The following is an 18,221-nucleotide window of genomic DNA, read 5'->3' as shown; positions in this document are numbered from 1 at the left end:
TCAGTGCCTACAGCATCAATGGGCCTGGGGCACCTTAGTTTCTACTTGGAAAATGTAAATAAAGATTGGACAAATCCGAAATTATAACCAAGAACTGAGTCAAAGGAGTCAGGGAAGACAGTACTTATAAACATCAGCCCCACTTGAAATGTATAACCCAAAGCTCTGCTAGTAAACTGAGAGCAATTTATGTTAAAAGCCATCTTGTTAGTAAAAGAAAAATGTAGATTCCCATTAAGATAATAAGTTAGGTAAAATATCAGAGCAGATGATGCAAAAGCTATTGCCCCAATCAAATGACAACTTTTTTTTTCTTTTTTTTCACGATTTTATTTACTTATTCATGAACAGGCACACAAAGAGGCAGAGACACAGGCAGAGGGAGAAGCAGGCTCCCCTCAGGGAGCCTGATGCAGGACTCAATCTCAGGACCCTGGGATCACAACCTGAGCCAAAGGCAGATGTTCAACCACTGAGCCACCCAGGAGCCCTGACAAGACAGCTCCGGACACAAAATAGAGTTTAGTAAATGCTTAAAAGCAGTAATTTTTTCTATCTATACAAGTTTCACAGTTTCCAAAGCACTCAGTAGAGTGAAGAGTCACTGGTCAACATCACTCTATTACAGATACAATTTTTAAAATAATATCTCTTTAATGTCTACAACAGCCAGGAGTTGGCAAACGTTTTCTATAGAGGGCTGGAGAACACCCTTGTGGGCCTGATGATCTCTGCCCCAGTGATTCAACTCTGCCACTGAAGTGCAAAAGCAAACACAGACAACTCATATACAAACAGGCATGGTATATTCTAATAAAACCTCATTGATGGGGGCACCTGGGTGGCTTAGTTAAGCATCTGCCTTCAGTTTAGATCATGATCTCAAGGTCCTGGGATGGTGCCACACATGGGGCTCCCTGCTAAGTGGGGAGTCTGCTTCTCCCTCTGCCTCTGCCCTCCCCTGCCCTGCTCATGCTCTTTCTCTTTCAAATAAATAAATCTTATAAAAACAAAACAAAACAAAACAAAACAAAAAAAAAAACGGGTAATTTTCTTCCTTTCTCTTCAATGGGTTTTTCATTAGGTCTGTTTATATGAACATACTCAAATAAAACATATTTACATATTTGGGGGGGGCATGAAATGCCCAGAACTAATGGACTCTAAATAGTCACAAGAATCTGGCCAAGTGAGTCTGAAATAAACTCTGCAGGCACAGGAAAAAAGAACCAGGTAGGCTTTTTGGTCACAGCTGTCATGACCACAAGAGATTCAAGAAGCCTCATCCCTATCACGTGGTTCCCAAACTTTTGGTCTCAAGATTCTCTCATACTTTTTTTTTGTTGTTGTTAAGATTTTATTTATTTATTCAAGAGAGACACAGAGAAAGAGAGAGGCAGAGACACAGGCAGAGGGAGAAGCAGGCTCCATGCAGGGAGCACAATGTAGGATTCGATCATGGGTCTCCAGGATCATGCCCTGGGCTGAAGGCAGACACTCAACTGCTGAGCCACCCGTGTGTCCCTTAAAAAAAAAAAAAAAAAAAAAAAATCCAGGATGCTTGGGTGGCTCAGCAGTTGAGCATCTGCCTTTCGTTCTGGTCATGATCCCAGGGTCCTAGGATCAAGTCCTGCATCAGTCTCCCTGCAGGGAGCCTGCCTCTCCCTCTGCCTATGATTCTGTCTTTCTATCTGAGTCTCTCATGAATAAATAAATAAAATCTTAATCCACTGGTCCATCTTGCACTTTGAATGGATCTTTTATTCATGCATGACTGTGTAACATGCATTGGCCAGGTAGAAAATAGTGTCAACTGAGTCATGCAGGTCTCTGAAATATTGACACTTTTTATCATAAAATATCTTTTTAGGGAATCCCTGGGTGGCGCAGCGGTTTGGCGCCTGCCTTTGGCCCAGGGCGCAATCCTGGAGACCTGGGATCAAATCCCATGTCGGGCTCCTGGTGCATGGAGCCTGCTTCTCCCTCTGCCTGCGTCTCTGCCTCTCTCTCTCTCCTCTCTGTGCATTCTCATGAATAAATAAATAAAAATCTTTAAAAAAAAAATATCTTTTTAAAGTCATATTTGTTAATATCACTCCTTCTCACATGAGCCTTTTAAGACTTGGGAAGCTATCAAACCTTCAGTTTGATAGCTTCAGATAGATAGCTTCAGTGGTAGATACAAGTTTTCCTAAGTTAACATTTGTGCTTTCAAGTGAAAATGAGGTCACCAGCAACAAGTACTTCTAGTTATATCCCTGAACTGACATGTTTACTTCATTCATTTAAAAAGAAAAAATGTCTGGCTAAACCTCACGTCTGAGTAACCACACCAAAGTTTTATTCTTTCAAATAAAAATGAGGTCCCAAGAGAAAAACCGTTAGTTCAGCTTGCAACTCCAATAACTACACGTATTTTCCCCTAAGACAATTACTGTATTTCGGTGCACAGCAGAGGTGCTTTACATCTACTTCCCATCTCATGACACTTAGAATGATAAAAGACCTGCGTTTAAGGGTTTAGATTTAATAACATTAGTAGTTTTTACTATTTCGTTGAGGCCACTCTTGAGTGAAACGAGTCTCTTTCACCCCCTGCAAGCCGGCAGCATCACAGAAAGCAGTGGCCACTCATACAGTTTGGTGCTACTGCCTCAAATCACACTCAGGCAGTGGCTGTTTGACCCACTACTGCTCCTGTACCATTGGTGCAAACATCAACAGCAAGAAAGGAAAGGATGACTATGTCTGGCGATGAAACCTGTTTGGCCCCAAGGACCCCCATGGGAGCCGCCACCCTGAAGAATACTTCCCACGGCCACAGCTACCTGCAGAACATGGCAGCCATTCTGAATGAAGCTATGCCTCTACAAATCTGCAATTAGCCAGTCACCATTTGTTTAAATGCCTCTGAACTTCACATAAAAGCCCAGAGTCTTCAGAACATTTCCTCTGAATCTTCCTCAGAAACACAAGGGGGGGGGGGGAGGGAGATGAGCAGCAGCAGAGACTGCTAATTAAATGTGCGGAATCTATGCCCTGGCCAGTCCTCTGAGGTAATGGCATTGGAGAAAGAAGGGAACATGTACACACTCAAGGGCAGTAAAAGCCAATGCTGGGGAGCAAAACACGGTGGCACGTGGGCTCGGGTGTCTGTGGGAGACTCGGTACGCTTCCGCTCAGAGAATGCAGTGCATCAGTGACTCCAAATGACAGAGGAGCTGAGAGAAGCAATAGCGTGTGACAGAGGAGATAAAGACACGGCTGAAGGATAGTGGGCAGCTTCCTTGTTTCTCCCAGGCTCAGTCAAAAGGACTCCAGAGATAAAGAAGTCAACAACATCCAAAGCAGCACTCTGAAAGCCACCCGCCGTCCCAAACGCCGGGACAGCCACTGCAAACAGCACTTCCCCCATCGGCAACTAGTCAGCCTGGACTGCACATACGCTGAGAGGTTCAAGCCAAGTCACCATCAAGGTCATGCACCGAGTCAATGGCACAATGAGCCCAAGAACAGGAACCAGAGCATCAGCCTCCAGCCAGCAATGCCTCCAAATCTCGTAGGGGACATTACCGCCCATGGTCTTCACTTGAAGGGGGTCAAGTACAACCCCTGGGAACCCATGGAGGTTGGGTGGTCGGCAGCGTGCTCACTCCAGCTTTTGCCTCACTTCTGTCCCAATCTGCTTTGTGCTCACACCACAGGGCAGCTTGCCACCAAGGGGCAGGGGGATGCTATTCCTGAGAGTTCTCTGCAGGGGGGACTTGACCGTGGGCACACAGCTGCCCTGACTCTGGAAGTGTTACAGGCATGATCATTTTTCAAAGTATTGAATGAAATATGCATTTGCTGATTAGCTAAAAAACAGCCACAACCTACATCAATTCAGTGAAAGAACATGGATCAAGACACCCGCAGTGTAACTAACTACTCTGTCTCCCTTTCAAAGGGTTTGTGATATTTGCTGATGAGAAACAGGTGCTTTCTTAACAGGATGTCAACCCGAGAATGGTGAATGGTGAAGGAGAACCTGGTGTGCTGGTGTGACTTCCTGTTTTCATATTCGCTCTCTGCTGAAGAGGTCGCATGCTGTCACCTGCTGGAAAAAACGAGAAACTGACATGTGTGCCCCAGGAAATGATGACAAGAGTATTTGGGTTCTATAGTTTCTCTTCACTACAGCTGCACAGGGACAATGTAGACCTGTCTTGGGCTTCACCCAGCTAACCATCGACCATTCTGGAATAAACAGTTCAGAGACAATTCATCACCAAGGCAACCCCCAAGCCCTCTCAAGGCTGGATGCAGAAAGCGCACAGGTAGTCAGAGGGACAAGGATGACGGAGAAAAGGGGAAGGGAGCTGGTGAAGAAGGCTCAGAGGAATCCACGCAGGGGAAAGGCAAGGCCAAGAAGAAAAGGACCCATACAACTCACTGGAGAACATCCCCCTTGGAATTTTTAAACATTTTCAGCCAAGCAGTAAGGAAAATGAATCCAGAAATACTGAAGTGTATAAAGATGAAAAAGTAATGTGTTAGCTCATATTAAAAAAATCTTTAAACTTTAAATTTTTTTGAGTAACGTCTATACCCGACGTGGGGCTTGAATCCATGACCCCTGAGATCAAGAGTCGCACACTCCACATACCAAGTCAGCCAGGTGCCCCTTGACATATTAAAATTAATTTGTTATAAAAATAATAATAAAGGTATCTTTTTATGTGAAAACTACAGAAAAAAAAAAAACAAAAAACAAAAAACAAGAATATCTCCCAAATAACACTTATTCCCAGAGGGTGAGTTTTTATTTTTTATTTTGAATTTTTCAGTTTGTGTCAGGGTGCTTTATGAGGATTCTAATTTGTGTTTTATATTTTGTAATTATCCTTTATCCTATTCCAAGAAGGCAAGAGGGTTCTCTGAGCTCCGAGCCAGGCTAAAAGCAAAACATTTATAAAAAGTTCAAGTTGAAACTCACTGACAAGAATCTATCCCAGAGAGAGAAGGGAACCCAGTGCTTTTGAAGAAAAAGGGAGAAAACAAAAAAGAGCCATTTCCCAGGACTAGAAAGAAAACACGAGCTGGCATGTTCTGAGAGTGGTTGCCTGCAGCCACTCAGGCCAGTTGGGCCTAGGGAAACTGGACTCAACGCTGACTGAAGCTCCCAGCCAAGGCAGGACCCCATGGCGCCAGGCTGCCTAGAGGCCAGAGCGCTACTGAGGGCTAGGGGCAAGGCGGAGGGCGGGTGGTGGTGGGGGGTGTCTCCACAGCAACCACTGTGAGCCAAAACCACCAAAGTCACAGACACCCCCAGTACTATGCTCTACATAAAAACCCCAGGATCTCACGGGACACTGAAGTGAAGCCTTGAAATCAGGTTTAGTTAAACAAAATGTGGTATTAATTATATGGCAAGTGTGAACTTGGATTTGTACCTATTACCTGATTTCCAATTTTTCTAAAATGAATCCACATTACTTTTATAATAATTTAAAAAAAAGGGGTCAGCAACCAAACTCATCAACAACAAATGAATTATCTGCCTTAAGGAACACTGCTATTGACACTGGGCATGTGACTTCCTGGACCCAGAGGTGGCTCCCAGCACTGAGAAAGCCCTGAGAAAGCACTGTTTCTCCATCCCTGGCGCTCCAAAGTCTCCTTTTATGCCACTGCAGCCTGTGATCATGCACTATTCAAATAAGCTCAGAAATGCACAAAACATTCTCTTTGTGGCATCTTTTCTTAGGAATTGTTAGAAAACCAAGGAGACGCAGAAGGGTTATCATGGCACGAGCATTCAAAAACCAGAGTTTCAAAAAATAATAGTAAGAATAAAAACCAGAGAGTTTCAAAGGTTCTCTCTGGCATCACTCTCATCTTAAATTAATACCGACACATCTATTTTGAAAGCGTGTTAAGTCAGCAGGAAGGGATGCTTTACACATAGCCATCCCCAATCCATAATACCTCCTGTTCTCACAGCGAAGTGCTATCTGGTCCTTCCCAGACGAGATTTTTCTCCTCCTGACTCAGTTTGGAGAAGGTGAAAATCACGCTCAGGAGTGGAAATGGAATGAATCATCTCACTAAGCAGCAATCACCCCCAAGTCTCCTTCCACAGCTGACCTCTGCAAAGTTCACCCCCTGCCTCTCCTGCAAACAATCCCACCTGCTTTCACAAAGCCCCCGGGGGCTCCCCAAGCCTGCCTCCCAGGAGACTGTGGTCCTTCTGCCTTCACCTCCACCTCCACTATTCCTGGCAGTGAGCAGGCATGTGGCTTCGGGGAAGGCCCAGCAGCACAAAAGAACACAAGGGAACTTGCCTTTTCCATCTGTTGCTGATGCTTCTTGTAAATGCCTGATTGACCTAAAAATAAACATTGGGAAAAAAAAGGTTAGCTGACAGGTCTGCATTCTTCTCTGCTTCCAGCATGAGTAACTCAAGGCCATGCATGAAACAGCTGGACCAGATGTTTTTATTTTTTAAAAAATTTATTTATTTATTCATGAGAAACAGAGAGAGAGAGAGAGAGAGAGGGAGAAATAGGCTCCTCGCAGGGAGCCCGACGTGGGACTCGATCCCAGGTCTCCAGGATCATGCCCTGGGCTGAAGGCAGTGCTAAACCGCTGAGCCACCCAGGCTGCCCATGAACTGGATGTTTTTAGAGCACTCTCCCTAAACATGTGGTCTTTGCTAACCGACACCTTGCCCACAGCTTGCCCTATCAGGTGCTCAAGCCTGAGAGTTAAGGATGCCCTCTAATGGCTGAAAAAGGTCTGGCAGGGGCCAGGGTGAGCCAGAAAAACAAAGCAAAACACCATCATTTCAACACTCTTGATCTCCCTCTCTACTTAAATCTACAGTTCCCACGAGGACCCCACCCCTCAATAATGCCATGGAGCGCACTTGCTACCTAGGGAACATGGCTGCCCCACCAAGGCTGGAGGCTGATTTCCAAAGTCTAGATCTAGGAGCTTGTGAGCACATGGCTTCTTGCAAACTCCCTATTTCACCTACTAGAGACACAGAACTCTGCTGAAAAGTGTTGGGCTCCAAGGAGTCTTTTTTTCCCCTGCTGTGATGTGCCAGGTAACTAATTACATCACTGCAGTGCAGCAAGGGAACACTAACATTGTTAATGAGGCTACAGTTCAGAGTTCTAGGTAGAGTGCAGAGACTGGAAGAGAAAGACTGTCTCAAAAGAATGTGGAACAGCCCAAGCAGATCCAGCCTAGGCAGAGGAGGGTGGGTCTCACATGTGGGCTCAAGTTCTCACCGACCACCCACTCTCTACCTGACCACGAATAAGTCTTTTCTCCTAAGAACCTCCCCCCAGCCCTGTCATCTTCCCACCTAGAAGTGAACAGTGCACAACAGGGAAGTGAGCTAACACAAAACCGGCACCAAACCCATGCCCGCGGAGTCTGAATGCTTCAAAAGAAGCATCGATACTATTTAAGTCACCTCCAGTACTTGATGTTTTTTCTTTTTTTTTTTTAATTTTTTTTAAATCGTTTATTTTTATTTTTACTTATTTATGATAGTCACACACACAGAGAGAGAGAGAGAGAGAGAGAGAGAGGCAGAGACATAGGCAGAGGGAGAAGCAGGCTCCATGCACCGGGAGCCCGACGCGGGACTCGATCCCGGGTCTCCAGGATCGCGCCCTGGGCCAAAGGCAGGCGCCAAACCGCTGCGCCACCCAGGGATCCGATGTTTTTCATTTTAAAGCAACTTTCAGAACATCCACCTTCAAGAACCTTGTTGTGGGGCATGTACTCATTCATGCTACAATGAAAATGGGGCTGGAAATGGTCACTTGTAGCCCCTATAGCTCACTTGTGTCTTCCCCGAACACCTAAGTCCCTTCTTTTTGCTGAGAACAGCAGATGGAAGAGAAGGGACTATACTCTGTTCCAGAACAGTAAAATGCTCTTTCTTACCTGAAGACAATGTCGGCATCCTGCCACAGATGCCCGAATAACTTGCTCCTGGGCAGGATGTGGGGCAGTGAGAGAGGTTAGAAAAGACTCACTCGTCTTCTGTCATCTCTGCTGGAGGCTGCCTGCTGCATGGGCATGTGCGCGCGTGTGATACATGACGGAGTAAGGGTCAAAAGTGAGTCTGTGGGGATCCTTGGGTGGCTCAGCAGTTTAGCAACTGCCTTCAGCCCGGGGCATGATCCTGGAGTCCCAGGATCCAGTCCCACATCGGGCTCCCTGCATGGAGCCTGCTTTTCCCTCTGCCTGTGTCTCTGCCTCTTTCTTTCTGTGTGTCTCTCATGAATAAATAAATAAAATATTTAAAAAAGTGAGTCTGATTGGCAGGAAATACGATTACACACCATTAGCACCAGCTTCTAAACAATCAAGAGTAACTGAATGAAGTTATAAACCCCAGGATCCTGAATATAAGAATTTACAGCATGGGGCCATTGTAGCGTGGACCACCTCATTTCTAACATAAGGCAGGTAAATATATTTTTAAAAATTTTATTCCAAGGGGCACCTGAGTGGCTCAGTTGATTATGCATCTACCTTTAGCTCAGGTCATGATCCCGGGGTCCTGGGATGGAGCCCCAAATCAGGCTCCCTCCTCAGTGGGGAGTCTGCTTCTCCCTCTGCCCCTCCCCCTGCTTGTGAACACTCATGATCTCTCTCTCTCTCTGATAAATAAATAAAATCTTTAAAAAAAATTTTTATTCCAAAAGAACTGCTTTCAAACAGCCATGGAACTAGAGCACTGTGAGAGTGTTTTCTTTTTGCTAGCCTTTGCTCCTCTACTTGCTTCCTACTGAACCAGTGATTCCCTTCACCTGGCATAAGGTTTTGTTTTTTTTTTTTTTAAGATTTTATTTATTTATTCATGAGAGACACACACACAGAGAGAGAGAGAGAGAGAGAGGCAGAGACACAACACAGGCAGAGGGAGAAGCAGGCTACCTGTGCAGGCTCCATGCAGGGAGCCTGATGTGGGACTTGATCCCGGTCTCCTGGATCAGGCCCTGGGCTGAAGGCGGCGCTAAACCGCTAAGCCGCCAGGGCTGCCCCTGGCATAAGGCTTAATGAGGCTATTTCCTCTCATCAACCAGTGGCGTGGCACTAATGTTTCTTTGCACATAACTGAAGCACCATGTGTGTATCTACAGCCTGAGGATACCTATGTGTTTATGTGCTGGGAACTCTCACTAGTATTATGTTCATGCACTCTGCACTTTCTAATTTGGCAAGGAAAGGCTGTATGTGGAATTTCAACTCTCTTCTCTCCAAATGCATGCTGCTAGGTTACACTGCCCCCTGAGTTCTCATTTCCAGACTCTATTGTCTACGGTGCTGAAAGCCATGGTGCCAGTTCAGCAATCTGGGTATGCACTAAGGAGCTGGATAAAGACATGGCCTCCAGCCTCCTGCTCCTGGAGGGGACCCAGGAAGCAATGCCCCACATGACTCAGACGGGTTTGGGAAAGGCTGATCCGGCGACCTGGCCTCATCCAGCGGATGAGCCCTCGGGTGCCCCACGGCCCCCTCCCTGTGGGCACTCACCACACCACTGGGAAGAGGATGGCTCCACAGCACAGCAGGTCCACCAGAAACAGAGAGTCCTTCCACAAGCCATATTCCGTTGTCCCCTCCTCGGTGGACTCTATGATGATGTAGGCCACGTTTGCCAGTACCTACAGGACATAAGAAGTTGCTGAGGCCCTAGAGCAAGGGCAGATCTCTATGATGGCAGCCCCAGTGGTGAGGGGACCCTGCAGCCTGCAAGCCTGCAACCATGGCTATAGCATTCTCTCCAGTGGCACATGCTTTTCAGAACACTATGCTTATCCCTCAAGGAGTAGTCTCTGTACTCTCCTCCCGAGCTTGGGATAGCCCCAAGCAACAGTCAGGTGGCTGTGAGGCCATAGGATTTCCAAAGCGGGTCATAAAAAGGACACTGCCTCTGACTGGCCCTCTTGCTCAGGACACACATCTTTGGAGCCCCGAGCCCTCTTGGAGGATGTCTGGCTACCCCGAGGCTGACAAGGTGGAGAAACCAGGCAGAGAAAAAGAGGCAGAGGAGTCCCAGCTATTGCCACCCCGCCTCATCGAGTCTTCCTGGCCCAGGAGATGGAAGCAAATGAAGACTTCGAGGCAGCCCCATCTAACCGCATGAGGCCAGTGCAGCCATTCCTCAATTCCTGGACCATACAGTACATGACTGAATATGTGGTTACTGTTGCTTTCTATCACTGCATCTGGGATGACTGGTGACGCAGCACAGATCACCAGGATGCTCTGCCTTGCTCCTTAGTCCCCGAGGCCTCAGGAGAGCCGTACAGGAGGCACTGCACAGCCCACTTGGCTGCGACACCCAGATTCCTCAGGTCCACACTCTCCCTGTGTGTCTACCGCTGCTTCTCAGAGACGGCCAGTATTCTCGGTACCCGAAGTTGTTATCAGAGACCAGAGCAACGGGACCGGCAGACTCTGGCGCATGCTTGAGTGGCCACACTGCTCCTCCTAGGAGTAACCCCACTTGGGCCACCTCTACCTGGGATATGGCTTGTCCACACTCCACTCTGACCAGCCTCAGGGGTTCGGTTTCTGCACCAGTGGGCTGCAAAAGGTCCCAGAGCTGGCTAAACTGGATTAGTATTTCAAACCTGGGCTACTATTCAGCATAATCAAGGAGACACTCTCTGGGAGATTTCCAGTAGGTGGGGTACAGAGTTGACAAGTCCACCTCTATGCTCCATGCAAAGTCCAAGGCCCCAATCACTTTGCTTGCTTGCTATAAAGGTAAGTCTGTACACTTCGACAAAGGATGTAAAATCTGTTGCGCTGCTATGTGGGACATCTCTAAGTATAATTTCTTTTTTTAATCTAGGACACTTCAGTGAAATGATCACAAAAGCCATACTTCACTAGATACAAATGCAAAAATTATTCTGAAATTTCAGTCATCCTGACACACACAACCTAACCACCTGCATCCAGGATTCTATCTATGAAGACAAAGGAAACAAAGGCTTTCCTGACTTAAATTCATAATTCCACTTGGTCCTTACTTCACACTCTCGACACAAGACAGAATGTTCCCCACTGTGGAACAAAGCACCAAAAATGTTCCTGAAAGTCTGTGGGTACATTTTGTACATCTTTCACTTCTCATTCAGAAATGTGCACTGGCTCCCTGTGGCCACAAAGAAATAGTTTTAGCTTCCCGGCTGATGTTCAAGGCCTCCCCAGACTAGTCTCTACGTTTATCGATGCATAACTTCCTTATATTCAATTTTTTCAACGTCCTGTTTCCTTAGAGTTGCCTGCCATGTAACCTTGTGTTTAGCTACCTCAGGGGTGCAAAAGAGGGAAGCTAGGAGGGCTGTGCCCATCGCATCCCAGCTCGGGTAGGGGAAAGAAGGTCTGCCTGGAGGGATGGTAGCAGCTCTGAGGGGGACAGGGAGCAGTATAATACTGTAGGAAGAGAACCCAGGCCCTCCCTTCTGAGCTCAGTGGCAGTGGCAGGCTGCAGAACTCAGCCTGGCCACTGTAGGCACAGCAGTACCCCTGGGAGCTCTACAGCCAGGACCCCCAGCTCCTTAGCATCTGTTTACTTGGCAGTAGCAGCACTGGTTTCTGCTATTGCCCTTCTGCCTGCCATATTTCTCTCCTTAAAAATGTAGGCGGGATCCCTGGGTGGCGCAGCGGTTTAGCGCCTGCCTTTGGCCCAGGGTGCGATCCTGGAGACCCGGGATCGAGTCCCACATCGGGCTCCTGGTGCATGGAGCCTGCTTCTCCCTCTGCCTATGTCTCTGCCTCTCTCTCTGTGTGTGACTATCATAAATAAATAAAAATTTAAAAAAATAATAAAAATGTAGGCAAGACCCTTTTCCACCTTGAAGCCTTCTAGACATTCAAATTTCAGTGATTAGTCTCTCTCCTGGGAAACCTACAGCAACTGGTCTGCACCATTTGGTTAGTGCTAACACAAGTCCCTTTTCACTAATATGAAGGTGGCTTTGCTGCAAACACGGCCAGACTGCCCACCACCAGAGTGAGGGCGTTATCACCTTCCTTCCTTCACCTGCCACACCCACACTATGTTCCCAGACAAGATCAGGCCATGAGAACAACTTTATCACACATCTGCTCTTTGGTTGAGTGGAATGGAGCAGTCATGCATTCCTGCCAGGCCCTCTGTTTATTGTGAGTTCTTTATGCCCAGTCTCTGCCTTCGATAAGACTGTTACATAGAAGACAAGGTTCCTCTCCCAAGGGATTCACAACTGGGCAAGGCTGGCCTCAGCCCAGGGTCTCAAACCAGGGAGGGTTTAATAAATAGTTGCCCTGATCTCTATTTAATACTCTACCTTGTGAAAACTCACCGGTGTCATTCACAGTTTTAAAATAATTTGTTAATAAAAACACTACATGTCTGAGCTTGGCTAAGAGGACAGTCTTGTCAGAGGGAAGCCAGATGCAGGAAGGAAGGCAGTATGTCCTCTGACCTCTCCACTCAAGTGTAGGCATCCATAAGCCGCTCGCCAGATGAGCAATTGCAGACAGCTTTCAGGGCAATGACCCGAGGCCCAGGTCTGCCAGAATTCAGCAAGAGAAGCCCAGTGGTAATAGCTAGGGTTTCAAGGCGAGTGGACCCCCTCTGCCTGGACAGGCCCAGAGCTGAGCCTTGCAAAGTGCCAGGACACAACCAAGACATGCAAGATTAGGGTCCCTTTACCTGGAGCGGGATGACAATCATGAAGATCTTTTTGTCTTTATCAGAAAGGATATGCTTAATGAAAGCCCAGCCGGTGCCGATGAGCGCGATAGTGATGAACAGTAGTGCCCCTTTCAAGCTGGAAAAGAAAAAGTTCCAGACACTAATGGTCTCTTCCAAGTGTCTGTGCAAGTTCCATTACACAACTCATTTATGACTTCACGTGCTTCTTGGAAAAGGTAGGTGGCCAAGTTTAGGAACTTCTCTTAAGTGAAGCAGCACACAAATAGTTTGCCACATACCCCACTCCCTGAGCAGCTAATCCTCCAATGGAGGCAACCTCTTCCTAGGAGCACACCCACAGCCCCGAGTTCTCAGGTCCAGACAGCCACCTGTGTGCCACACACCCTTGGCATGGCAGGAACCCAGACGGGCTGCCACAAGAGGGCAAGGACTGTTATCGCAAGGCAAGTCTCTTCCTACCATGGCCTCCCCGACTTTGCATGTCACCTTGAGGGAGGAGTATTTCATGTGTCTCTCTGCATACTTACAGGTGAGTGATGTAGTACACGACAGCCCAACCCTCGATCGGAAAGCCCTGGGAGGAGATATAGTGGTAGTCAATCTGCAAAGAAACAACTGCATTTCAGAAAGGTCCACACAGCGAACAGGAAATGCTGCCACAGGACCTCACCATAGGAGGAGGGGGTCTCCTCTGCCCCACGTCCTAATACCTCACAATTCAGCATGTGAGGGCACTAACATGAGGTAGCAAGAGAAACCTGCCACAAGATCTCAACACCACCAGCACCCAGGCCAGGCCACTCTCTTCAGGCGGGAGATTCACCCTGGCAAATGGTGGCCTGTTCTGTTTAAAATCTCCAAGGGCCAAATGTCACCCATCTTTCTTCAGCATTTCAGCCAGGAACTTCACTTTGCACACTGCAGCTGCTTATTACACAAGTCAGTCAGCCAGCCAGCAAAAAAATCCATGTGGAGTCATGCAGCTTCCACTGTTCTGTTTTGTTTTTTTGAAGAAACTCTGTACATTTAGAGCTACTCAAAGCCACCAACACGTTTTAATTAAAGTGGCAAGTTTCAGGAGAGCGCCCACAATGGTTCCTGGCAGAACTCACAGACACTGTTATTGATTTCATCTTTATTCTGTCACAAATGGCTAACTAGACACTGAAGTGACTCAAGGGTCTTGTCATTCATTATCTACAAAGTTCCAGAAAATTTCTTTTAACTTAGATCCAAATGGGAAATTATCCAAATAACTGTCATTTCCAGAGACTGTAACTGGACACATCACTACTTCTTTGATACCAACACTTTTTAAGTGTAGGAGAGCATGTGTCTGGAAACTGTCGCCCTTATGAGCACAGCCGGCAGGTGCCACGAGCCAGATGTGACTTTCCTCCCACAGGCAGGTGCACTTCATCTCCCATCCAGACTAAATATTCAAAGTATAAGCTTAGTTCACACATCTCATTCTTTAGAGTATCCTTTTTCTCTCAAATAAGTATGCTAACACCGACTTCAAATCAAATGGGAACATGGCAAAGTATTTAGAAAAATTAATTCATGGAAACAATTCAGCAGGTGGCACTCTAACCTCGAAAAACGACAAACAGGAATAAAAACAAGTAAAGCTCTAGGAAAACTCTGAGTATGCAGGTAGCATTAGAAGATGTCTAGTGGGGGGCACCTGGGTGGCTCAGTTGGTTAAGCATCTACCTTCGGCTCAGGCTATGATCCTGGGGTCCTAGGATAGATCCCCACATCAGGCTCCCTGCTCAGTGGGGAGTCTGCTTCTCCCTCTCCCCCTCCTCCTACTCATGTTCTCCCTCCCTCTCTCTCTCTCTCTCTAATAAATAAATAAAATCTTTAAAAAAAAAAAAAAAAAAAAGGAAGATGTCTCTGGGCCAGGGTCATGGACAGAGGGTGTCATGATTTACCCCTGTGATGGCCCCTCCTGCACCAAAGGCTTCATGAGACAAGGTCTTCTTTCATCTTGTTTCCCATGACCTAGCTCCCCTTCTTTCCAATTCATTTTTCCTAATTATATAGACACTGTACACCATTTCATAAATGATCCAAAATACTAATACATACTGCATGGAACACCAAGGAAAGAGACTTGGTGAAAGGAAGGGCCGCCATCAACCAGTGAATTTTAAATACGTCATTCCTATAAAAACAGAGAGAAAAAAATTAAAGAAATATTCCATTCCTCCAATGGATGGCCAAAGCTCCAGACATCAGATACATTTATAAGGAAGTAGTAACTATAATCTCAGCAAACCACAAACATGAAGTCTTTTGGAAACCTAGTTTCTACCAGCAGAAACAGCCCCAATGGAGCCCTAGAGTCACCTCTCATGCACAAGTCTGTGTTGTGACTAGAACAAAGTCAGGCACCAAAGCCAGACAGGATGAGTTCCAGCTCCTGATAAGATGGAAATCTACATAGCTTGCCAGGTTCGTGCCCAGAAACTGCCCTTGAAAGGCCACAGAGGCAAGAATGAAGCGGTGGGATCCACAAAACTGGCAAGAAACCCATGGGTGGGAGTGGAAGGTGCCTAGGCTCGGCTGTGGGGTCTGTGGGGGCGAGCTGCGGCCCTGGAGGCTGGGGGGGGGGGCGGGAAGGCCTGGAGCCAGGCGGCAGATAGGGTGGAACCCGCCACACTCACCAGGCCAGTGGGGGAAAAGTCCCCACTGCCACCACCATGCCTACAATAGACTCGTCCACCTTTGGGCTGCCGGCCACTAAATTCCTCTATACTTTTCCACCTCACCCTGGGAACTGACCTAATAGGACACAAGACCATCTGGGAGACAAACTGACAACTCTTAAAGTGCCTAAAACTTGAATAAGAGCTACAGAGGAAATGCACACTGTCAGATATCAAGACTATTCTGCAAAGCCATGGCAGTAAAAACTATGGAATGGGTACAGCATCAGACAAACCAACAGAACAGAAAGCTCAGAAATGGATTCCTGAGTGTATGAAGCCTTGATATATGATAGATAAAGGGGTAGCAAATTGGTAGAAACAGGATGGATGGTTTAACCGGCACAGGGAAAATCAGCCCTGTGTGCGTATACGTATACATACACTGCTGTGTATACCTGTGTGCGTATACGTATACATACACTGTACGTATACCTGTGTGCGTATACGTATACATACACTGCTGTGTCCCTACTTCACATTTACATAAAGGAGGACTCCAGATGGATCTCAGTGCTAAACATAACATATGTCTTTTGTGACCCTGGAGTAGGGAAAGGTTTCTTCCAAGCAGCACTGCCCCAAAGACTAAAATTAGATAGTTCTGACTCTATTAATATGAAAGACTTTCTTTCAACAATGAATACCACAGACAAGTTTAACAGACTGGGAGAAGAAATTTGCAATGTCTAAGACAGACAAAGGACTGATATCGAAAATATACAAGAAACTCATGTAGGGTGACAAGAAAATGAGACACCCCAAGAGAACCATAAAGGCAGTTACAAGAGGGGTAACCCAAATAGTTAACAAGTCCCTAGAAAGATATTTCATATCATTAGTATTTAGGAAAATGCAAAATAAAATGAAGTACCAGTTTATATCCATCAGACTGGCAAAAAATAAGTTGGCAGTGTTGGTACATAGGGGAAACAGGAACCCTATGCACCCCTGGAAGAAGTATAAACTGGTACAGGCAAAGTGGCAGCACTTAATGAAATTAAATAAGAATTTACCCCAGACCCAGTGCACCTCCTTCTGGGAGTGTACAGCAGACACTGCACAGAGCCATAAGGGGGGACAAGGCCAGGGTGGGAGTAGGCGGTCATGACAAACCTGGAGTAGACAGGGAATGGAGGCCAAGAGAGGGGTCTCTCACTAAAAGGATGGATAAGTAGAATGTGGGGATGCACACTATGGAGTAGCTAAAAACTAACAAACTAGATAGACATACAGCAATGTGACTAGGTCTTAAGAAAGACACTACGGTGTGAAAAATGAGAACAGTATCTATAGATAATATAGTTTATAGAAGTTAAAATACACAGTATCAATAAACATTAGTTATTTATAAGAACACACACATGCCCAGCATAGATATTACCTGCATCTAAGTAGCTGGGAAAAGCATGAGTGAGGGGTAGAAAACAAAGGGGAAATGAAGACCAGGGGCCTTGCACAGACCGATAAGGTGGGTGTGTCTTGAACTGGCACACACTCCCTTTCTGGGCTGATTTCCTGTCTGGTGCCTACCTACTTGAAGGTCAAAAATGTAGTAAAGGCCAGAGGAGTGTGTCACTTCTGAAGAGCATCAAGAGGTACCCAGAGCGCAGAACTGCCGGCTGCCGAGCCCTGTACTCACTCACATGCCAGGTAGTAATGTCTGAGATGAACACATACTTGAAAGCCACAGCAACTTGGCTTGCATACTGCTTCTACCCTGACAACTGTAATCCCACCAAGCCTCAGGTACCTCTCCTGAAAACGGGCAACACCCAGCTCAAGGAGTGGCTGGATGGTGAGGTGAAACAACTAGCATCAAGTGCTTAACTGGGCAAGGAGCAGACATGGAAAAACGATTGGCTGTCTTACCCTCCCCACACTCAAGGGCCCAGGACAGAACTCGGAGAGTTGAGAGGAGCCGCACACGCACGCCAGGCAGATGCAGGTTCCGCTCCCAGCTCTGGCAGGTGCCACTAGCTGCTGTCTCTTATTTCTCCTCTCGAGACCTCCATAAAATGAGGCAAAGATCTCCCAGTTCATTCTAACTCTAAGGGACTGCGAGCCTCTGAAATGCACAAAACCTTGGAGTCATATCCTTTATGTGATTCAAATTTCCAACCCAACAGAACTGTCTGTAAGTCTCCTGGAAAAACGAGGAGATGGGGTGGAAGGCTTAAATTATATATCCTTGTGTGTATACTGCACTTCAGCAAGAAAGCTAAACACATGCTGCACAAAATAGGTTGGCCTCATTTAACCACAGATTTAAAACTTCCCACAATTTTATGTAAGTGAACCAGTGACAACTGCTAAATACACGGAAACTCAAATACCACTGAACACCTGCCTGGTCAACTATTTTGTATGTACCTCATATTTGCATAGCACTCTGATTTATAAAGCCCTCTAGAACACAATATTTTGGGGGGAATCACATAACATATCTAAGGTTCTAATAAGACCCACAGAGAAAAGCAGGGCAATGACCCTGTCCCAGTTTTGTGGCTCAGAGAGTGAAACAAGACACACAGGTGGGAGCAATCCACATTTATACTTGGAATTGGGTCTCTGATTCCCAGTTCTTGCTTTTTTAATAAAGGCAGAAGCAAAACTTTACTTAAAAACCTTTTTATAGCCTAAATTGGTAAGATTCTTTTTTTCTTATTAAAAGCTGCCGAATCGCCTACTCTAAACATGACCATGAAGGGTCCTTCACAAGTAAACAAGTGGCTCTTTCCATTTGGTGAGTGCAGTGAATCTTATGACAAATAGGAACT

The 18,221-nt window shown here is 46.4% G+C and overlaps 1 protein-coding gene across 5 annotated transcripts in view; it reads right to left on the bottom strand.

Annotated features, from left to right (window-relative positions):
* GPR107 (G protein-coupled receptor 107) overlaps window positions 1–18,221 on the bottom strand; it is an 80,284-nt gene that overhangs the window by 21,807 nt on the left and 40,256 nt on the right. For 3 of the 5 annotated variants that reach the window (XM_077851047.1, XM_077851050.1, XM_077851051.1), the window contains 6 exons: window positions 14,822–14,897; window positions 13,255–13,328; window positions 12,725–12,842; window positions 9,547–9,677; window positions 6,327–6,370; window positions 4,031–4,099 (listed from right to left, as the gene is read on the bottom strand). In XM_077851047.1, the coding sequence (XP_077707173.1) occupies window positions 4,031–4,099; window positions 6,327–6,370; window positions 9,547–9,677; window positions 12,725–12,842; window positions 13,255–13,328; window positions 14,822–14,897 (512 nt within the window). The remainder of the gene's footprint in view (window positions 1–4,030; window positions 4,100–6,326; window positions 6,371–9,546; window positions 9,678–12,724; window positions 12,843–13,254; window positions 13,329–14,821; window positions 14,898–18,221) is intronic. The other 2 variants (XM_077851048.1, XM_077851049.1) reach the window with 2 other exon arrangements.

The sequence above is a fragment of the Canis aureus genome, chromosome 16, assembly GCF_053574225.1.
Source record: "Canis aureus isolate CA01 chromosome 16, VMU_Caureus_v.1.0, whole genome shotgun sequence".
NCBI lineage: Eukaryota > Metazoa > Chordata > Mammalia > Carnivora > Canidae > Canis > Canis aureus.
This window is presented reverse-complemented; position numbering and strand designations above follow the sequence as displayed.